The sequence below is a fragment of the Aulonocara sp. 'chitande type north' Nkhata Bay genome, linkage group LG3 (genome assembly GCF_057382095.1).
Source record: "Aulonocara sp. 'chitande type north' Nkhata Bay isolate Kocher_YH1m ecotype deep benthic linkage group LG3, A_spYH_male_GT1.1, whole genome shotgun sequence".
Classification (NCBI taxonomy): Eukaryota; Metazoa; Chordata; class Actinopteri; order Cichliformes; family Cichlidae; genus Aulonocara; species Aulonocara sp. 'chitande type north' Nkhata Bay.
Genome location: NC_141346.1, coordinates 33,824,200 through 33,847,909, shown reverse-complemented (window position 1 = coordinate 33,847,909; position 23,710 = coordinate 33,824,200). Strand labels below are relative to the sequence as shown.

At 38.0% G+C, this 23,710-nt stretch overlaps 1 protein-coding gene across 1 annotated transcript in view; it reads left to right on the top strand.

Moving 5' to 3' along the window:
• LOC147335260 (scavenger receptor cysteine-rich domain-containing protein DMBT1-like) overlaps positions 1-23,710 on the top strand; it is a 48,292-nt gene that overhangs the window by 12,085 nt on the left and 12,497 nt on the right. Inside the window, exons 4-7 of the mRNA XM_086286050.1 lie at positions 1,264-1,578; positions 11,439-11,754; positions 13,131-13,435; positions 14,776-15,084. Coding sequence (XP_086142176.1) covers positions 1,264-1,578; positions 11,439-11,754; positions 13,131-13,435; positions 14,776-15,084 — 1,245 coding nt within the window. The remainder of the gene's footprint in view (positions 1-1,263; positions 1,579-11,438; positions 11,755-13,130; positions 13,436-14,775; positions 15,085-23,710) is intronic.

The window sequence follows — 23,710 nt, the reverse complement described above, 5'->3', positions numbered from 1 at the left end:
TCAATATGTGACATATTGAAGTTGCGTTTGAATTTGCGCTTGTTTTTTTGCTTTCACTTTGCAATCGTGCGAACTGTGTATAGAGAGCGACAGCACTGATCTGTGAGTGATGATAATTTGTGCACCAATTCCTCTGACATCGTCTTATTAATCGTTAGCTTACTATGCAAACATGACAAGTGAAATCTCCCGCAGCTTAAACATGTGAGAGGTTGATCGCGCAGAGAATCGCTGAGCTTATGTGAGTGAGCGTGTAAAAGCATTTCAGTTCTGCTGAGCCAAATAAGACAGGTCAGGGTGAAGAAGTGACAGCCAAAGAAAAGCTTACCACAAAATGGAGAAGTTATGACAAATCAGACTATAAGGCAAAAAGAAAGTGCAGCTTTATGGTTTCATGGACAAAAGAATTTCTGTGGCTGCAATATGATGAGCTAAATAACCAGGGCTGCACATAAGTGGTCCGCAGGTGCGCATTCGCTGTCAAAATAAAAAACACGCACAAGGGTTAGGGTTAAATTTAAAAACTGTACTTTTGAGTTAAAATATATATTTATAATTTTAATAAATGACAAATTAAAAATGCATGAACATTTTTTGTATCGAAAAAATATCGAACCGTGACACCAAAGTATCGAACCGAACCGTGAATTTTGTGTATCGTTGCACCCCTAATATATATATATATATATATATATATATATATATATATATATATATATATATACCTAGAACTAAGAAAACTCAAGAATAGAATGATATAAGACAAAATGAGACAAACTATAATACAAACAAACATAAAACCCAGGACTAGTACACAAATTTCAAGTTTTGTTATCAAGAGTATTGACATTGCTTTCTGTTAACAGAATTAAATGTTGACGACAGGAATTAAGTGTGTTATAATTTGTTATTCAACCACAGTGTAAAATAACAAATATTTCTCTGTAGTTTAGTGACAATTTATATGAAGCCTCATATGTATACAAAGTGAAATGTCTTATAGTGGCAGTACAGTGATGCTTACAGCAATATCATGCAAATAAAGAGATCAAAGATTAACAGTGTTTGAGCATCTTAACGTTAAATTTAATAGGCTTTCTTAAAATATTTTATTTAATATGAAATACAATAACTTTAAACAAAAAGATTTAATGTAAATATAGAACTACAAACTGTATTTTAATTATGGAAAACTTCTCCATTTTAACTATTGATTGCCATTACAATATTTTTTTGTCCTTAAGTCCTTTTCTGCATTTTCAGGTTCACCCATCAGATTAGCTGGGCCTGAATCAACTCAATGCTCTGGCAGAGTTGAAGTTTATCACAATAACATCTGGGGAACAGTCTGTGATGATGGCTGGGACTTAAATGATGCTGAGGTGGTTTGCAGAGAGTTAAAATGTGGACCGGCATTACAGGCTCCCCAGTTTGCTTACTTTGGTCAAGGAACCGGACAGATTTGGCTTGATGAAGTGACCTGTTCAGGAAATGAAAACTTTCTAACTGGGTGTCAGTTCAGTGGATTTGGAGCACACAACTGTACACATTCTGAGGACGCTGGTGTCATCTGTTTAGGTAAGATATATTTTTTTGGTCATTCACAAGATGTCAAATACAGCAAATAAAACTTATTTTTACAACTACTGAAACCAGTGTTCAAATGTAAAGCGCAAATGAGTTAAAACAAATATGAACAGAAGGTGAATGCTTTGCGTTTGAGCTTATCAAAAGCTAGTATACTCCTATGGCAGTCCAGAGAAATGAAAGGGTTGCATTAATAATTAATAATCTTACCAGCTCCATGGAGGAAGTTCTTGGTGAATGTGAATCTGGCTGCTGTCAACTCTTCTGTGGACATGAAAGACCCGGCTGTGATGGAGTCCATCATGAATCTGGTAATTTGTGCGATCCCAAAATCTTAGTGAAACAACTATACTTTTATTTTAATAACAAAACCTCCGAGGTGTTTTAAAAAAAAGTCTTGGATAATGAGCAATCCCAAAAAATTGCTTTATTAGCATTAGTGTCTTGAGTCTCTTTCATGTCAAATTTCATTTAAAATGTAACAATAACAGTCTATAATTTGTGGTGTAATCATTAAATTTTCTTTTTTCTGTTGTGCAGGTCAAAAATGAGCTGGGAGGTACGACTGGTGACCTAAAAGTGAGCTGGTGGAAACTTCCAGAAAAGAAAGATATCAAAAACGTGACAGAGACGTGTACTCCATAGTTCACACTGTTTGTTTCAATAGCTGGATGAAGGCAGCTTACAGCCTGTAAAAGTGATGTGATTGATTTAATCTTTACTTTTCACATGATATCTGTGTTTGCTTGCTTTCTGTTGTGTTACATTTAGTTGTAAAACAAACATAATGCCATGGTCCTGAGTCTGATCATTCACTGTTTTGTGTTTATTAATATTGACTTATGTTCTTGTTTATTTTGGTTATGTATTCTGTTAAGATTTGCTAATTGTTAGGGTTTGGTTCTGTACTCCCCCTGTTCCAGTTCCATCAGGTCTCAGTGTAAAGCCTGTGTCTCTGCATTTGTGTTGAGTTTCCTGTTTTACTTTGAAAGTCTGTGTCTTATGTCAGTGCCTTCAGTTTTGAAGGCTCCCCATCTCGTTTGTGTAATCAGTGTCAGGCATATCTCCCAGCTTTTTCCTCTTGGTCCTGTTCACCTTTTGTATCTAGTGTCTGCGTCTTCCCCTGCTCGTTGTTGCTCCATCCCTCATTCTACACTGTGTGTTCTGTCTGTCAGCCTGCCTGCATAGTTTATTTATATTTTCAATTTAATTATTTTGGTATCCATCAATAAAGCTGTTTGAGTGCACTTTTTCGTCTCCTGGAGTCTGCACTTTGGGTCCACTATTTCTGCCTCCCGCACACAGTACATGACACATAATCTCTTTGACTCCAAACTTTACTTTAATGCGTTTGATGACTTATTTCTGTGATGCATTTCCAAAGAAGACGAGTTCTGTTGGTGCCAGCAGAAAAATATTACTTTCAAATCTGAAACTTAGCATCTGCTTTGAATTGAGATAAAGGAAAGTGACCTTAAAGGAAGGAAATTATATTTCCATGTGGTTTGCATAATGGAACACAAACCATATGGAAATATACAATACCCAACCTTTCTTGTCCTCAGAGATTTTTTCTTTATCTCTCCCAAAGTTAGAAATTAAGTTTAAACTACAGGGTGGGCCATTTATATGGATACACCGTAATAACATGGGAATGGTTGGTGATATTAAAGTCCTGTTTGTGGCACATTAGTATATGTGAGGGGGCAAACTCCTCAAGATGGGTGGTGACCATGGTGGCCATTTAGAAGTCGGCCATCTTGGATACAACTTTTGTTTTTCCAATAGGAAGAGGGCCATGTGACACATCAAACTTATTGGTAATGTCACAAGAAAAACAATGGTGTGCTTGGTTTCAACGTAACTTTATTCTTTCATGAGTTATTTACAAGTTTCTAACCACTTATAACATGTGTTCAATGTACTTGTTGGACACATGTTGGATTGTCAATGCAACCCTCTTCTCCCACTCTTCGCACACTGATAGCAACACCGCAGGAGAAATGCCAGCACAGGCATCCAGTATCCGTAGTTTCAGGTGCTGCACATCTCGTATCTTCAAACCATAGACAATTGCCTTCAGATGACCCCAAAGATAAAAGTCTAAGGGGGTCAGATCGGGAGACCTTGGGGGCCATTCAACTGGGCCACGACGACCAATCCACTTTCCAGGAAACTTTTCATCTAGGAATGCTCGGACCTGGCACCCATAATGTGGTGGTGCACCATCTTGCTGGAAAAGCTCAGGGAATGTGCCAGCTTCAGTGCATAAATCAGCAACGCACAGCAATTCTGGATGAATAATCCGGTTAAAAGTAGATAAAAAAACCCACTAAATAGCAGATTCTGGAGAGACACTGAGCCTCGCGTTGTTCACGCGCTGCCATCTTGGTCAATATATAGGAAGAACATAATAATCCCTCACTAAGTAAAAAATTAGAGATCAAAGTAGAAGTTTAACAAGGGCTGGAAACAGACCTGACTGAATACATATAAATACAAGAGGAATAAAGTAAAATAAACAAAAGGCTAAATTGAATTAGAACTTAACTGTAATGTATTCAAGCTGATAATAGCAAGGATAACAACCTGTAAACTGGTATTAACAATGACACATAGTTGGGATGAAGACCATGCCCAGAATGCATAGAATGAAAGAAAATACATGATTCACACAAACACATATTAAATGAAATAGAGAGATGCATAAGGTATATTAAGGTTGTGTCATTGTTCAGCCAAGGAAAGTGTGTGAAAAGGAAAATGTCTCCACCTTGGGAGGGGGTGAAACTGCAGATCACCCGCAGCCCTTGGTGGATACAAAATAAAATATAAATAAAATATTGTAATATACTATATGTAACATTAATGATGACATAATATTAATATGAAGAGGCACCTTAGTCAGTTATGATGTGAGGTGGATAATTGTTAGAAGTAGTCTGCATCAAGCTCAAGGTTTGCTCAAATTCAGTACAATGATATATGAGATGAAGAAAATAAAGAAAATATCTAAACTAATTAAGTGCATAAGAGGCACTTGACCTGCTTGAAAACCTGTCATCCTAGATGAGACATTGCTGAAATATAGAGCACACCTATACTAACAACTAATAAGCTATACCCTGTATACAACAGCTAAAGCTACAAAATTGAGAAGCTGAATTAAATATGTGGTCACTGTAAGCTGATGAGCAAGTACTATGGGTTTTTTTTTTACAGCAGGAGCTGCATGAGGGTTCAAACATGCAGCTGTCTGTGAGCTCAGTTTTTTTCCCCTCACACTTCTGATTTGCCTTTGGCAGCATCCTGACACATGTGTGTAAAGCATTCATGCTATCAGCGACTTGTTTTGTTTTGTTGTTTTGAAAAATAAATAAATTTGTGACCATACTTGTAGATCACAGTGACACATAATGATTAGGCATATGATTTACTAATGCAGATGAAGTTTATTCTAAAATTTAAGGAGAACAAAGAAGAACAGCATCTTCAGTTGTGTCTTGGCTGTTGTTCTCTGTGTAGTGTGCTGAGTTTTGTTTTTTGTTTTTTGACGTGTTGCTTGAGTGAGGAGTACTGTGACTTCTGAAGTAGCTCTCACCATGCGACCTTGATGATGATAAGTTCAGAGACAGCTGAGAGCTGGGTTGTCTGCTTTGCTTTAGGTGATAAGGCAGAAAAGTTAAAACTTAGTTTCTTGTCTTGAAGGGAAAAAAAGAAAGAACGAGGTTTTGTGTTTCTCAGCCAAGAACAACTACGATTTCATTTTCTGTTTTTGAGAAAGGAGAATTTAAAATAATAATAATAATAATAATAATAATAATAATAATAATAATAATAATAATAATAATAATAATAAAACAAAGAGTGATGTTTTGTTTAAGTGGTGAAGAAAGCTAATACTGCAAAATACCGACTAGTGCATGATCTGCGAGCAATAAATGAAATCACTGAAATGATACTACCAGTAGTAGCAAATCCCCGCTCTCTATGCTGAAGCTTTAAAGAAATCAATGATGTCCTGCCTCTTGCCAGCAGCAGAGACAGTTTTCTACTCTACGTAGATGACATTTTAGTGACTGGCCACACAGAGGAAGGGTGTAAGCAAAATACTATGGCTGTGTTACGTCACTTGGCTGAGTTAAGGCCACAAGGTATCTTTAAATAAACTCTAATTATGAAGTCACATACTTAGGGCACACCCTCTCAGGTGAAGGCAGAAAGCTACTAAACAAAGGAACAGAAGCTATACAAAATGCGCCACAGCCACAAAACTAAGAATTCACATTCTTTCTGTCAGTGAGCCTGAGTTAAGACCTTGGCTCCCTGTTTTTCTGCTCCCGTGCAATGTGCTATGTTGTCTCTACAATGGAAAAAAAAAAAGAGAGAGGCCCTGACTCTCTGAACATAATATTCTCTTCATAACTCAGCAGTATGAAATGTCATGAAACAGTGGAACTCACTCACAGTAAATCAGCAGTATAGGATAATACAAACCTATCTAATAAATCTAATGATTTTCACATTCTTTTAACTCAGAAGTATGATGCAAACTAAAACTACATACTGATTACACAAGAAGTATGATGTGGCCTACAGCAGTATCATGATTCACTCCTTTTGATTACAGGTACAATGTAATATATAACAGCATAATAATCTCAAGCACATTCACCTTTCTTAACACACGTGAGTAGTGTACAGTCAACAGGATTCGCAGGGAAATTCCTCAATCCACTAGACAGACAGATTGCAATGAATTCACCACTCAGGTATGTTGCAGGTCTTTTGTGGTTCTATGTTTATGTGTTTCATTGTGTGCTATGGAAATAACAATTTATCTTATTTCTTAGGTGTTTTCAACCTCTGCTGCCATGCTGACGGCGTATGCGGCCAAACGGAAGAAGACAGTCTATATTCTTAGCAGCATGCACAGCGTGGTTCAGACTGATAACACCACCAAAAGGAAGCCAAACACTGTCACCCTTTACAACAAAACAAAGTGTGGCGTGGATGTGATGGACCAGATGGTTCGGGAGTACACTGTCCGCAAAGGAACACGGCGCTGGCCAGTTGCCGTGTTTTATAACATGATTGACATGGCAGCACTGAATGCACATGTGCTGTATCAAGCATGCACCGGGACGAAGGAAAGACGGGTGGACTTCCTGGTGGCGCTTGCAACAGAGTTGGCTCACTCTCATGTAACTGCGAAGAAGGCAAGAAAAGAACAGTTGCTTCGGAAACAACCCTCCACACCTTACTCTGGAAAAAGAGCCATGTGTCAGGTCAAACACAAATGCAAGAACAATCATGCCACTGTGCGATGTGTTCACTGCAACAGATACACATGTGGTAAATGCAGACTACAAATACCATGGCAGTGCCAGAATTGTGAGTGATTGCTGAGAATGTTGTAATATACTCACTCGCTTTTTATTATTATTTGTAAATATGTGTACAAATGGTTGGTTTTTTGTACTGTTTTTATCAATAAATCTCAGCAACAAAGGACATACACCCATGTGTGTTGATTTCTCCCTAAGATGGCAAACTGAAACACTCCAAGTTGGTGACTTTTGGAGATTTATTTCCCCCACTCCCCTCCCTCCAGAATTCCCAGGTAACAACCCAATATACATATGAATGACTAGCCAATTTAGCTTCCACTTGGCTGAAGCTAAAGCCTAGCTAAAAGCCATTTGGCTGCTCTCCCGGGTTTTTAAAGGTAGAAAAGCCAAATGACTAATCTCTGGGGGTTAATTAATAACCAACGGTGCAATAGACTTCAATGCTTGAAATACTTGAAATACTTGCAATTCCCTTGTATTCTTATTTATTCTATTTATCCCTTTTGTATACTCTTATTTATATATGTCTCTGTATTTATATAGTATTCTGCTCACATTCTGTAACTTCTGTCGGTGCTGTGCTATTTGGGAACCGAATTTTACAGTTAATAGGATTAATACAGTTCTATCTTATCTTATCTTACTCATCGGAGTTGGAGTATTCTTACTTTTATGTATCCTGCCATGTCTAAAACTCATGATTAACCGCATAATCGTTTCCACTGTAGCTGCATACGTAGCCGTGACAAATGATGATGATGATGACCCCGACCTTTTGGGATGTGAAGACTTTGTGTGATTAATGATGATGTGACAGAAAATGTACAACAAGATGTTACATACTGATATCTCACTTAAAAGTTATACTGACAACAGGAGGGAATGTTAAGGGAAAATTGTACTTAGTAGTCAGTATAAGCTTTTAATGATATAAGTTTACATGTGATAGAATACTGCATGATGACCTTTTCCCTGCTTAGAACTGATTGTCCTTTTCATTGTTCAGAACTGATTGTTCTTTATAAAACGTGTTCTGATATTTCTATCTGAATCTTCCCACAGCGATAGTAAGAAGTTGAACAAGCAGTTCTGACCTCACACACACACACGCACAATCACATACGCACATGCTCACGTATCAACATTCCACTGAACAAATGTTTTCATTTTCCTTCTGTATAAATAAAGGACAAGTGCAAGAACAGGGCGCTGATCACAGGGCCCCACTCTCTGATGTGAGCGCTCTGTGAAACGCCCTTGCAAGTTAAAACTGCAGCGTCTGTGTGTGTCTTCACTCTTAGACTCTAAGCTGAAGAAGTGTCATTTAGAATAAATCTCTTGACAATGACCAAAAGGGGTGTTAGTATTACTGTAATGTGAACTGGATAGACTTTCCATCGAGGAAAAAAAAAAGGTAAAATTATGTGTAAAATATATCTGTATCTCTATAAACAGAAATATCTGTTTGCTAAATGAAGCTAGCTAATTTAAATCATGTTTTTATTTTAACTCTGATAAAAGTACTAGAACTGTGACTTTTGTTTGTTACAGTGGCGGTAAGGAAGAGGTTCCCCAATGTATCCAGAGGGGCTTTGGGGATTGCAGTCAGTTCATAGCTGGGGGAACTCAGACTGTTGGAGAAGGAAAAAAAGTTACATTTTAAGTATGTTTTATGTTCATACACACCCACATATATATATATATATATATATATATATATATATATATATATATATATATATATATGTATATGTGTGTGTGTATTCCTCTGCTTGTTATTGATCAGTAAACATCTTTGAGTGATCACATCTTTATTGTGTTAATAGCAGTTCACATCAAATTCACAGTATCGTTACTTATAAGTGTTTGTTGGAGTTGCATTTTGTATAGCAAAATGTATATGTACATATATATATATGTGTGTGTGCATATATATATATATATTAGGGGTGCAACAATACACAAAATTCACGGTTCGGTTCGGTTCGATACTTTAGTGTCACGGTTCGATATTTTTTCGATACAAAAAAAAATGTTCATGCCTTTTTAATTTGTCATTTATTAAATTTTCACGGCACATTCTGCACCACATCTCTGTGCGTTCATAATTTGTTTGAAGCCAGCTCACCTCCTGCAACTACTTTTCCGAGAATACGCGCTTCTTTTGTGGTTCGGACTCCTGACAGTTCTTTGGAGGTGGAGGAACATCACAGTAATTGCTTAAAGGAGCTTCTTCGACATCTTTAAGAGTTCTAAACAAATGTCTGTCCTCCTCCTGAAAATCTTATGTACGCAAACACGTGTTGCAATTTCTTATCTTGTGCGCGTTTTTTATTTTGACAGTGAATGCGCACCTGCGGACCACTTATGTGCAGCCCCGGTTATTTAGCTCGTCATATTGCAGCCACAGAAATTCTTTTGTCCATAAAACCATATAGCTGCACTTTCTTTTTGCCTTATAGTCTGATTTGTCATAACTTTTCCGTTTTGTGGTAAGCCTTTCTTTGTCTGTCACTTCTTCACCCTGACCTGTCTTATTTGGCTCAGCAGAACTGAAATATATATCCTGCTGCTTTTACACAGGCACTCACTCACATAAGCTCAGCGATTCTCTGCGCGATCAACCTCTCACATGTTTAAGCTTGCTGCGGGAGATTTCACTTGTCATGTTTGCATAGTAAGCTAACGATTGATAAGACGATGTCAGAGGAATTGGTGCGCAACTTATCATCACTCACCAATCAGTGACATGCTCAGGAAATGAAAGTTAGTTCCGTGTTCAAACAGTGGATTTGGAGTAAATGCATGTAACCATTCTGAGGACACTTGTGTCATCTGTTCAGGTGAGATGGAGAGCCAGTGACAGACCAGCTAGTTTTGCTGTTTTCGATCAATATCCTCCTGAGACCCAAGGGGAAAAAAGTATTTTGATTTTGATTTTTCTCAGATAAATCAAGTGTTGGGATGGTAAAAAACACATTACAAAAACAAAATTGTTTTTAACTAATTTTATTTAAATTTTACAACATGTGCACTTCAGTGCACAAGGGGAGTTCATTGATCACGAATGTGAAACTAACAAAATTCAGGAGCTATTTAAGAAAATTAAATGCTCCATTGAAATTTTTGTAAGCAGGATATTAAAACTTATTTATATAACAATATCATAAAAATCAACTTAGGTCAACTTAGAAGTCACTGACACTTCACTAGCTGTAAGCCATTGGTTCAGGAATAAGTGATTGCACTGGGCTTTCTATTTCACAAAAGTCAGTTCATTTATGATATCTGAGGAAGTACTGTGATTTTTTTTATTTGGAGACACAAAGGAACATTTGGCACTTCCCACATCTCACATATGTTTTACTGTGGCACCCAACCATTCTACAACTGAAATGCCTTGGACTGTTAACCATTTCAGGCAAGTGGAGTGAACCATATTTTGTTACACTCTCATCTGATTGGGGCTTCCTTTTCTTGATTTTTGGAGAGAACTCTTCATTACTGGTATTATTCAGGTCTTGTTCACGTTTGTCCCTGGTTTCTCAGCCAAGAGGAGCTTGAACTCCAGATACTGTGAGTTCTTTTGGCACATTGAGATCATTGACAACTTTCAGCAAAGACGTGATCTTGTAGAAACAATCAGGTGTCATGGATTCAGCTATAATTGCGACTCTTGTTTTTTTACTTTAGTGGAAAACATTTCTGCATTTTACCCATATTTTATTTTTAACTCAAAATCAAAAATTCCAGATTCTCCTACATGTTGGTTTTGGACCAAATAGGATGACAGATTTCAGGTGGCCCTGTGTTTTTCTCTATCACATCTGCCACTGCATCTTGATAATCTTTGTGTGGCTCCTCCTGGGTTCTCACCCTCTCCTATCTGGCTCACATGACTCTCATCTTCTGAAAAATCTATGTTTGAATCTCCCTCAATGATTGTGTTAAGAATTCTCTCTGCCTTTGTCAAAGAGTTGTCTACTAGGAAAAAGTGAAATAAATATAAGTACAAAGTCCCGACGTGCACTAAAGTACACATTAATAAATTAGTCATTTCCTCTGTGAAACTAAATAAGCTTAATTCTTAAAAAACCCTCAAATTATTTACTAGATGTGTATTTTTGAAAATGAATCAAAATCTGATTTTAAAAAACATTTTAAATGTAAATATCATGCTTACCTTTCTTTCTTCCATTCCATTTTAATACGCTATGGTATTTCTTTTATTTAACATGAAATATCCCCCAAATCCCCAAGATCTCATGCCAATTCAAGGCAACAAAAATAATATTTTATTTTTAATTTCTATGATTTTTTTTTACAAATTAGGTCACTTTTTCCAGCTAGTAGGATATTGCTAATGTTTCAAATTTGTTTTAGAAATCTATTGTTTCCTTTTCCTTTCTATAATTCTGCTTTATGTGTTTAACTAGTGATCAATATTACAAGTCCTGTATGTTCTCTCAACAATCTGTGGTCTCTGTGTTTTGTTTTCAGACATCATACTGGCCGGATCTGGATCGACTCGATGCTCTGGCAGAGTTGAAGTCTATCACAATAACACCTGGGGAACAGTCTGTGATGATGGCTGGGACCTAAAAGATGCTCAGGTGGTTTGCAGACAGTTAAACTGTGGAGCGGCACTAGAAGCTCCTCGGATGGCTTACTTTGGTGCAGGAAGTGGACAGATATGGCTTGATAATGTGACCTGTTCAGGAAATGAAAGTTCTCTAGCTCAGTGTTCAAACAGTGGATTTGGAGTACATAGATGTAACCATTCTGAGGATGCTGGTGTCATCTGTTCAGGTGAGATATATTTTTAGTCATTGTAAAAACTACTCGTACAGTCTTCAAATGTGGAGGGTTAACTAGTTAAACAGGTACAAACAGAAGGTAAATAGTTTAATCTTAGTTTGAGTACCTGTCCAACCTGAACTGCCTGCTTGTACCGTCTCATCAGTAGAAAGGTCTTCTGCCACCTTTCCATGTGATGGGTAAGTGTTTCATTCTGCCTTGGGAAGACCGGTCTTCCCAAGGTGTTTCAAGCACCACGAGGACTTGCTGTGTTCACTGTAGTTCACATTTTTCTCTAAGCTTGGTTTAATTGTTGGATGTTAAAAAGTTTGTACTTTCTTTCTTTTGTGTGGCCTTAAATAATGTTTGGCTATGTTTTACATGAAAATACTGCACATTGTAATGTAGTTATGCTGTATTACAGCAGCATTAAGACATTTTAAAACACACCAACCTAATATCTTAATAAGTGCACATGTTTCACGGTTTATAGTAATCAAACATACAGGATTTCACCTGAAATGACATTTGATCATTCATGATACATTCAATAAGACCTGTCTGGAGATTTTTGAAAAGGTAAATCAATTAGTTTCATATGTGAGAATGACATTTTAACAGCATCTAGTATGTAAATCTACACAAAGAATGTCTATTTACACTTTATGTGATCAAAAATCAACAGTAGACTGTTAAAATTATAAATCTAGTCACTAGTTTCACTTATGGTTGCTTTATTATTTGACATTAAATATTTATTAAACTTTCAAGGTTCTTCACATGCTATTACAAAATTAAGCCAAAGTGACAATACTCTGCAGTTCAAGCCTGATTAATTGTATTGCAGCACTAAATTGATGTCTTTGAGCTAAGTTCAGATTTTTTTTACATGTAAATTTCTTATATTTAATGTAAAACATGCCAAAGATGTCATGCAATTTAAAGCTGCACAAAGTATTTTAGTTTTTGAAAATTCTTTATTTTTTACCAATTGGCTTCCTCCCACCGTCCAAAGACATGCAGCTTGTGGGGATAGGTTGATTGGATAATCCAAAATTGTCACTAGGTGTGAATGAATGTGAGTGCGAATGGTTGTCTGTCCCTGTGTGTTGGCCCTGCGACAGACTGGCGACCTGTCCAGGGTGTACCCCGCCTCTCGCCCTATGACAGCTGGGATAGGCTCCAGCGCCCCCCGCGACCCTGAATAGGATAAGTGGAAGCGAATGGATGGATTTTTTCCTGTTTTGTTGTTATTATTTTACCTTGAAATTTTCTGATTTCTTTTACATTGTAAGTTTTTAGAATTCTGCTATATGTGGGCAACTAGTGATGAAGATTACAAATCATGTATGTTGTATGCACAACGTAGCTTCTCTGTGTTTTGTTTTCAGCCACCAGATTAGCCGGGTCTGGATCGACTCGATGCTCTGGTAGAGTTGAAATCTATCACAATAACATCTGGGGAACAGTCTGTGGTGATGGCTGGGACTTAAATGATGCTGGGGTGGTTTGCAGAGAGTTAAACTGTGGACCGGCACTAGAAGCTCCTCGGATGGCTTACTTTGGTGCAGGAAGTGGACAGATATGGCTGGATAATGTGACCTGTTCAGGAAATGAAAGTTCACTAACTGAGTGTCAGCACAGTGGATGGGGAACAAACAACTGTGCACACGATCAGGATGCTGGTGTCATCTGTTCAGGTGAGAAATATTTTTGGTCATCAACAAGATGTCAGATACTGTAAACAAAACCTTTTTTTTCTTTTTCTTTTTGATGCAGTGTTTACAACAGGGCTGGACTGGAACAAAAAATTGGTCCTGGCATTTTTGGTCCAGGCAGCCCATTGTGATCACTCAAAAACAAATAAAACCACACGCACACTTTCTTCTGTCTCTTCTTTACTCTCTTGTTTGGGCTGCTGTCCCTCCTCCTGCACTACTCCACAGCTGGTGCTAACAGCAGCCTCCTGTGACTGTTTGCTGCTGTTGATGGTGCAGCAGCATCATTTCTGACAGCTAACATGTTGATTAATTTGTATCTATTTATGAGTTTCTTTTTTCTTTTCTCCGTTAGCTTTCTGTGCCAAATTTTCGCCACTTCTTCTAAAATTTGTTCTATAAGGTGCATGAGTGCACAGCGAAGGTAGGAGAGGGCCTGGTTGTGTTAAGCACAGAGAAATGGCAGGTTGCCATCCTCCCACTTCACTTTCATTTGTATAACAAATTGTAGGAATCTTCACATAATTTTGAGTTTTCTCATCAAAAATGTTGATAAAGGGGCCGTTGTTTTCTGTTGTGATCTGTTCGTTAACAGAATTAAATGTTGACATCAAGAAGTAAGTGTGTCCTAATTATTTAAGAGCTGTCATTGAAAAACTCAATCTCATCATTGTATACCTTTGTTACTGAACCACAGTGTAAGAGGACTAACATTTCCCTGTAGTTTAAAATAAATAACAGTTTTCATGAAGTGATGAAATGGTCTCACGGTGCCAGTAGATCATTTACATTTTGAAATTTTGAAATGCTACTATTAAAAAAATTATTTTAAACTGAGATGTAGTAATGCTGTATTACAGCAGTATTATGACATTTAAAAAATATTAAACCTATTATCTTAATAAGGGCACCCTTTCAAGTTTTATGTGCATTAATTACTCCGGATTTCATGTAAAATCATATCTGATCAATCAGTTTGTATTTTAAACCATCTAACATTATCAGAATAGTACATTAGGATTTTTTGGAGGTTTTTGAAAAAGTAAATCCATTATTGTTATATAAAAATAACATTTTAGCTGCAAAGGTCTGCCTAATATACATGTTTGTTTTTTTTAATGTAAATTAATACATAAAAAAGCATGTGATCAAAAATCAACAGTAGTTGTAATTGTCTACCCAGGTACAAGTTCTACAATAGTATTTCAAATTCCTATCAAATATTGCCATTTGTGCACTGAACCTTTTACCTTCTCTATTTTGCTCTCAGGTTTCCCCAATTGTTCTCTCAACAATCTGTGGTCTCTATGTTTTGTTTTCAGACATCAGATTAGTTGGCTCTGGATTGACAACGTGCTCTGGCAGAGTAGAAATCTATCACAATAACATCTGGGGAACAGTCTGTGGTGATAGCTGGGACTTAAATGATGCTCAGGTGGTTTGCAGACAGTTTAACTGTTGGACAGCACTAGAAGCTCCTCAGAACGCTCACTTTGGTGCAGGAACTGGAGAAATATGGCTTGATGAAGTGACCTGTTCAGGAAATGAAAGCTTTCTAACTGAGTGTCAACACAGTGGATTTGGAGTACATGATTGTGACCATTCTAAAGACGCTAGTGTCATCTGTTCAGGTGAGATATATATATTTTTTGGTCATCCACAAGATGTCAAACACTGTAAATGAAGCATTTATTTACAACTACTCTTACAGTCTTCAAATGCAAAAGATGAATCAGTTAAACTGGTACAAAAAGAAGGTTAAGTGTTATCTGTCTGAGAATGAGAGAACTGACAACTGAAATTAAGAAGGAATTTATAATCTTACCAGCTCCGTGGGCAGATGTCATCTCAGAAGGTGTGACACCCAGTGAGAAAATAGCAAGTTCAAAGAAGTTCTTGGTGAAAGTGAATCTGGCTGCTGTCGACTCCTCCGTGGACATGAAAGACCCAGCTGTGATGGAGTCCATCATGAATTCGGTAACTTATGTTAAGAAATCTTAGTAAAGTGTCTATACTTGTTTTTTAATGAAAAAACCTTCCAGATGTTTTTAAGACAGTCTTGGGTAATGAACGATCCCAGAAAAACTGCTTTATTAGCAGTTTTTGTGTCTCTTTCATGTCAAATTTCATTTAAAATGTAACAATAACAGTCTATAATTTGTGGTGTAATCATTAAATTCTCTTTTCTGTTGTGCAGATCAAAAATGAGCTGGGAGGTACGACTGGTGACCTAAAAGTGAGCTGGTGGAAACTTCCAGAAAAGAAAGATATCAAAAAACAAGAGATGTGTACTCCATAGTTCACACTGTTTGTTTGAATAGATGGATGAAGGCAGCTTACAGCCTGTAATACTGATGTGATTCATTTAATCTTTACTTTTCACATGATATCTGCATGTTTACTTGTTTTTTGTTGTGGTACATTTAGTTGTTAAACAAACATAATCTCTCTCGTTTGATGACTTATTTCTGTGATGATTTTCCAAAGGACACAAGTTCAGTTGGTGTCTTCAGAGAAATATTACAGTCAAATATGAAATTTAACATCTGCTTTGAATTGAGGTCAAGTGAAGTGATTTTCAATGTAAGGAAGTTATATTTCCATTTGGTTTGCATCATGAAAAACAAAACATATGGAAATATATCTTCCTTGACCTTCCTTGTCCGTAAATAATTTTTCTCTGTCTGTCACAAAGTCAGAATTGAAAGTCAAACCACTTTATTTGAGAATTGACTGAAAAACTATCAAATAAAATGCATCTGTATGTTTTACTAGGACCCATTTCAGTTCAAACCTGTATATTAATTAAAGCTTTGAATATTTTTCTCTTTATTAGTGGAAAAAAAGCATGTTACATTTGTTACACCCCAGCCCAGGGGAAATCAGTGTGCGACACAAGGAAAATAAAAAATAATAAAAAAAGGAAAATGCCCCCACACTCTCTGCTCTCAAGGAAGACGAACCAAAAACTGCCACAGATTTACAATATCCAGTCAGTTTATTAAGTCCCAAAAGGTAGCGGGCGTCAGGGTGAGCATGGCCAAAACAACAAACAAAACCCCCAAAAGAAAATACAGGTTTCTTACCTGCCTCCCTAACCAAAAGCAGGAGAAAAGGCTCCAAAAGAAAATGGCTTCTCACAACAAAACTATTTACAACACAGCAAAAGCTTCGCATTCCAGAATTCATACTCATACAGATTCATACGCAGCCCTTTGTCTGATACTCACTGTGTCTGTCTTAGCCTTTCTGTGTGTAATCTCAGAGCTTCAGTAGCTCTGTTCATAAAGAATAGCCTAACCAAAAAGTACAATCTCACTCATCACTGTTTTTCACATAGAAAATCCCGCCATGGCCACTGGCCACAAGGCAGAGAAGTTTTAAGAATAGCACTCACTGTAAAATCTTGGACAAATCAAATATGCGGATCATAATCACGGACACTTTTACACTGGATCAGTTAAGACCAGGGTTGACAGAGACCACCTCCAGTTAGCTACAAGGGTGCTGATGGAAACCCTCTACTGTTGGCCAAAGATAAAGAGAGTGAGGGAAGGTATGTTAAAAAGGAAAGATGGGAATGTGGAGGTGAGCGTAGGGACTTTAAATGTAGGAATTATGACTGCTATAGTGGTGGTCAGCAGGGCACTCTTACGGAGTGGCACAAATTTCCATGTCATGCCATTTTTTATGTTCATGGAATTTTGGCTGTGCTGAATGAATAGAGTTCATATTTACCAGATAATATATATTTTTTTTTAAATAGAATTTTTGTCTCAATTTCAGAAATTAGCTTCAAATGGCTAAGCTACAGAGAAGTCGCCACATTTTATCCTAAAATGACCAAAAGGCCAAAAAAGGCCCAAATAAAAAACCTTAAAAATGACATTTTTGATCCCACATTTAATAGTATTTAATTTTATTTAGGACTACTCACCTTAAAGTTTGAGTTTTTATATTTGGCCACCAGGTGGTGCTACCGTTCAGAGCATGAAGCAAAATGTAACACTTTTTTGCTACAAGAGTGCCATGCTACTAAACTAAGTGTGTTTTGCTATTGATGGGGGATAATGGTGTGAGAGAGAAGAAACAATGAAAATCAGCTTCAACAACTGCTGAAAACAACACAGCAGAGAAACCAAGGCAACAACCAAAATATGAATTAATAACAGTAAATAATAAATAATAAACATTACTGAATAGCACTAGGTACTAATAATACAAGATAGTGAGTGATAGTGATCGTGTTTGTGTGTACCTGTTTGTATACCTGTCCGTGTGAGCACGCTTTTATTCATAAGGTTTCTCCATGTAAGCGTCTAGTGTGGGAAGCCAAAGCCCTGCCCCCCAGGACATGAAGCCAACAGACCCAGGGGGCCCAGTTCAGCAGACAGAACTGGACCCTGGGTCTGTTGGCAGACAGAAATGAATGCAGTAGACACACTGACACTCCCCCATACATACTTTATACTCCCAGGTGCCAACATGGTGCCAACAGCCCAGATAACAGCAGGTGTCAGCACGGCCCCTCCTGAAAACCCTCAGTGTCTACATGGATTTAAAATTAAGAGGTGGGCATCAGCACCAGAGGTGAGGCTGAATAAACATTTCGTCCCCTGGATGCCATTTAGTGTCCCCACCCCCAAGTCCCTATATGTATGTTTCATGAGAGTGTGAGTAATGTGAGTGTCTAAGTTGTGGAATAATACTGAGGCACAGGTGACCAGCAGAAATAAGAGATCACCGAGACACTGAGAATAAATACTTGATTCTTGGCAAAAAATAAATAAAAAGAAAATACTACTACATCGGGGGGGTTTTATAGCAGTTGCAGGGAAGGGGGCATTTTTTTGTCTTACAGGAAAAAAGAGAGACAGGATTTTAAATGGGTTATTTTTATATTTAATTTCACTGAGCTCTATGAAGTACACACTCCGTGGTCTTCCAAGTCATGTCGAAACTTGTATATGAATGCAGCTGCCTTCCCCCGGCTCCCCTCTGTCAAACATGATGGTGATTTCACATGGCCCAGTCTCATTGTGACACCGACTCGTCTTCACTGCATTATACAACTAAGTTCACACGTCTGCGGCATCTTCTTTCATCTCCTTTATTGTAATTTCCAGAGTAAAACATTCACCTTCACCATGAAACACAGCTCTGTATTTCTATGACAGCAGTCTGTATGTTTTTGTTAATGGTATTTATATAAACAAGTTATATATGTGAGAATATTGTGTCATAAAACAAAACTGGTACAGCAACAGGTTTTATATGTGAAGGATTATATGGAGACAGAGTAAGACAATATGAAGTCTTCCATTCAGTAGGGTCAGCTTGACACTGAGAAGTAGCAGAATCTTAAGAATTGCATTGCACAGAACAGCACAGAGATTTGCATTGGGAAATTAAATCAGGATGTTGCTGTTGAGAGTAAAAGACAAAGGAAAAAAATATGCAAACTGTTAGAGGACGTAACTCAGCACTGAAGGATGATGGTTGCTAAAGGTAAGGACTCTTTAAGAACAAGGAGATGTGTTTGTTTAACACAACTCGATGCTCAGTTATGATGAGTCCAGTGAGGTGTATACTTGCAAGACAGTTCAGGGGGAGAGTGAAATAAACTGGAATACAAAAGAATTAATTCTAAGCATTATTAGCTTAACTCATTCACTGCCAGCCATTGGCAGTGAATGAGTTAAACCCATTGACTCATTCACTGCCATTGACGGCTATAGACGTCAATGGCAGTGAATGAGTTAACTTAAGGGTTGTTGTTTGTTTTGTTTTTTACTAAAAAGCAGCTGTTAAAAACTTCCAGACAAGCATTCAGCAAAACTCATATTTGATATTTAGTTATACACACACATCAGCCACTTTATAAGGTACTTTATTGCTAGTAGTGGTGCAAAAATAATGAAGTACATGATATATGCTTACAAATACACCTCTGAGGAATATCTCGATTTGTCACTATATGCAGGGATTAAAGACTGTGTGGAAAATGTAGAGGCTTTTGACTGTTGCCAAGTTACTAAAAGCAAAATAACAAACTGTATGAACAGATGGAAATTACCCAAAAGAGCCTGAAGAACGCAAAGAGGACGAGACAGGAAAATAAACAGGATACTAAGGCAAGGACTGAGGGAAAGACGTCATTATTCATACAAAAAACAGTAATCATGGAGACAACAACAATGGGATAGAAGGAGAAGTAAAATTAAATGCAAAAGACAGGAAACAAATGTCTACCCATGTAAATCGGGGAATGAATAACAACCGCACTGAAAAAGAGACAGACAGGACATAAGTGAACTTAGCAGAGGGGAAGACAGAAGGATGAGATGGGGGGAGCTCTGTTAATGCTAATTAAACTCTATAAACACAACTGGTAACTAGTAACAAAGTATAATAAGAACTGATACTACAGAATACATCACAATCAAATCTATATATTAAACAAAAGGAGAGGCTAATGATAAACAAGAATTCAAACTGAACAGCAACAAGCAAGCTTTATTGTCACATATGTAACCCGTTCATGTGTTACGCCCGTCAATGCGTTGTGTTCTGGCGTGAAAGTAAGAGGCAGGAGACAGTACTGGGTCTTTGGCTCTTTACTGCACATCTGCAACACAGAAATATGTGTCTGTTCTGTGTGTGTCACGCGACTGCCAGTACACCTCTCCTCCGGCCATGCTGAAAGGAGCTGTGCCTGCAGCTTCATTAACACTACAATAATATAATAAATAAAATACAACAAATTGTTTTAAAACATTAACTTAAGCTCTCAAAAACAAAAAGCACAAAATAAATAATATGTCACTAAAAAAACATCAAAAACAACTTATAAGAACAATAAACAAAATAATTCAAAAACAAATAAACAGTCAGATAAATACAATTCAATAACCAGGACCCAATATTCTGGTACTTATAGTTCAAACATTATACTTCAGTACAATTATATTAATAACCGCCATCTAACAGGCAATACAACACTGTACTTATAAAAATAATGAATGAAAGACTGCATCTCCAAAACATGAGAACATCTCCATACCTGCAACACAGAAATATGTGTCTGTTCTGTGTGTCACGCGACTGCCAGTACACCTCTCCTGACGAAGGAAAAAAAGAGTGCACGCTGTTAAAAAAAAGACTGCCGCGAGTACACTCACAAGCCTCTAGCGATCAGGCTAACTTAGCATGCTAGCATTTCAGCTGCGTTCTCGGCTAAAACTCATTATAAGCGTATATTAGTGAACTCCGCCCTCCACAAAACTTATCCCGAATGAGTCTCTTAATGACAAACAAAAACGCGGCGGTTCGGCTGTATTCACATGGCAGCTTGGGATCTGAACAAACTTTAATTAGCTGAGAGCAACGTGGCAGTGACTTACCTCCGGCCATGCTGAAAGGAGCTGTGACCGGGGCACACATGCACGCGCCTACGTCACCACGCAGCGCACACACACACACACGAACGCACACAGACTCAGATCACACAGGTAGGAGATTGAGATGCAAAATCACATATTTAATCCAAAAAAAATGTGTTTTGGGTGAAATTCAAAAGTATTTAACACATATGTCACACATACACAGTCATACAGTGTACAACATGTAGTGAAATGCTTGTGTCCAAGCTGCACACGTAGCCGCACCGTTCCAGAGTTGGGCTTTTAGCATGGGGGGGGGGGGGGGGGGGGGTGGTGGTCAAGCCAGCACCCTTATTGGATACCGGGCGGGAATCGAACTTGCGACAAAGGTGTGTAGTCTTTTCATTACACTATCCAGTTCCGACCACCCACCAGTCATGACAGGGTTGGCCTAACTTCCAAATGAGCAAGTAAATTTTAATTATTTTACTTACCACATGATATGACTGTGTGATTAACCATGAACCCTTATACATTAACCTTGTAATAGGTGGAAATTGAATGTGTTTTAAAATGTGATTTTGTCACGGTTCTGGGTCGGTTCGACCCAGTAGTTTGAGTTCTGATGTTTTGGTTTATTTTTGTATGATTGTTGTGTTTTCGGGTGCTATTATTATTATTGTTATTAGAATTCTTTGTGTCTGTTTGTTCTTGTTTAAGGATTTGTTCTTCGGTCGTGTCTGCTTAGTATAGGTCTAGTTCCATGTGTCATTTTTTTAAGTCGTGTCTTCTGTCTTTGTAGTTGCTGGTCCGTCTGTGTATCTACCATGTTCCTTTCGTGTGTTCTCCCTGCTGTCACCGTCATATACCATCTTCCGTCTTCCTTCATGTTCAGGTTCGTGTTCTTGTTCAGGTTCAGTAGTTTAGTTGTCCCAGTATAGTTTAGTTCTCCGTTTGCCGTTTGCCCATTCTTATTTTTGTGTTCAATAAACCACCTTCACACCTTCACTACTGCCTGCGATTGGATCCTCCTTTATTATTTCCACACGGCTCATCTCACTTTTCTGTTAGCGTATTTACATATTTACATAGCTGCAGGGAGACAAATTGCAAACAAGAAAAAAATATAAAGACGGTGTATGTTTTTGTGTTCTGCCAACACTTCCCCTACATTTTTCACTTATATTTGAATACCCTATAGATACTGACAGTTAACCATATTACACAATGTTCAACTTTTTTAATTCAGCTGATGTTTGCTGTTAATATTTTATGCACATTAGTCCAATAATATTTTTACGCGTGCTGAGGTGTTTTCATAGTGTTTTATTGTTTCTTTTCTAAAGGGGATGGTTTGAAAATGCTTCCACCACTTGTTATTTTCAGCTCTGTGTTTGCGTGTGTACTGGGAAAATTCACCGCATGTCACTGTGTCAATTTCCAATATCCACTGTCAATGTCCACGCACAGCCAATCACATAGTTTTCCTTTTTGAGTCATTTAGTTAATCAGTAATCAAAAACAGTAATTTAATTTTCTACTGATGCTTTTTACCTGATGGAGAGCTTTTATTTAAAAAGTCAGTGTCCTCAAAGACTGATACGTTCTTTGATTTGGTATATTGTTTGTGATGGGAAGGTCACACATCAGCCTGTGGGTGTCACAAACAAGGATGCAGTGGACTCAAGAGCAGACTCAATTGCTCGTACTATGTACAATTTATTGAAAGGAAAAGGAACTTAAACAAGACTGGGTCTAACAGAAATCATTCGCAGGAACTGAGGGAGGCCCGAGGGCGGAGAAACGGACGTAGAACACAGGGAGAACACGGGCGGGAACTTCTGCAAACACAGGAGAGGGGTTTTACTGAATGGGAACCAATTAAAGGGCAGAGGTGAGTGGTACTAGAGGAGAGTCTTGTGCTTACTTGAAAACACTGGCTATTAGGCGGGGAAGGGGTTGCCGTGGGAGCGTTCCAGGGATGGTGGAGAGTGTGGGGAGGCTGGTCCAGGTTCCAAGGTGTCCAGGGAAGTTGAAGTATGGGCTGGAGGGCAGGCTGAGAAGAAGATGTGGTCCTAGGGTTCTGGGCAGACTGTACAACGGGACGGAAACAGAACCAGCGCTGCTGGTGAGTACGACGGGTGATGAATCTGGAGAATACAGGAGACGGAGAACACATTAACCCACGATCCAGGCACACAGAGTCCGAGCACAGAGGAGGCCAAGTTTACCACGGGTGGTAGCAGGACAAACTGGCGAGGAGTGGCAGGCAGTGCTGGCTTAAAAACCCTCTAGATGGAGCCCTGGAAATTGGAAGCAGGTGATGAGCAGGCCAACTCCACCCCAGGGGACGGACAACAGGAACCTGGACCACACCCGACCCGACACTCCCACAGCATATGACAGTGGGTGGAGCTTGGCATGTGGTTATTTGAATTTAATAAGTCAAATTAAATCAGGTGTGGTTAGAAATGGCTCTCCAACTGTTTGTCTCCTGTTTCTCTGTGGTAACTATTCTTTTATGCAAAGGTGAGAAAGAAGTTTTATTTTTATTTAATATTTTCTCATTGTGTCGTTTATTACAAGTTCAACTGCACCTCTTTAAAGACTATTGCAGATAAAAATGTGTTCTTTAGATACAAACAAACTTGTGAACCTGCTTGTAGGCTGACACAACATGGGAATGTGAGTCAAAATGGATCAAAGAAGGAACTCTCATTTAAATCCACCTGACCAGGTCAAAGAATTAAATACATTATTATTACAATGCATTAATTTTCTTTTACGTAGTCTAAGTTAAAGTCAAATTTATTTATATAGCTCATTTAAAACAACTATTGACCAAGGTGCAGTACATTTAAGATAACAAAAAGAG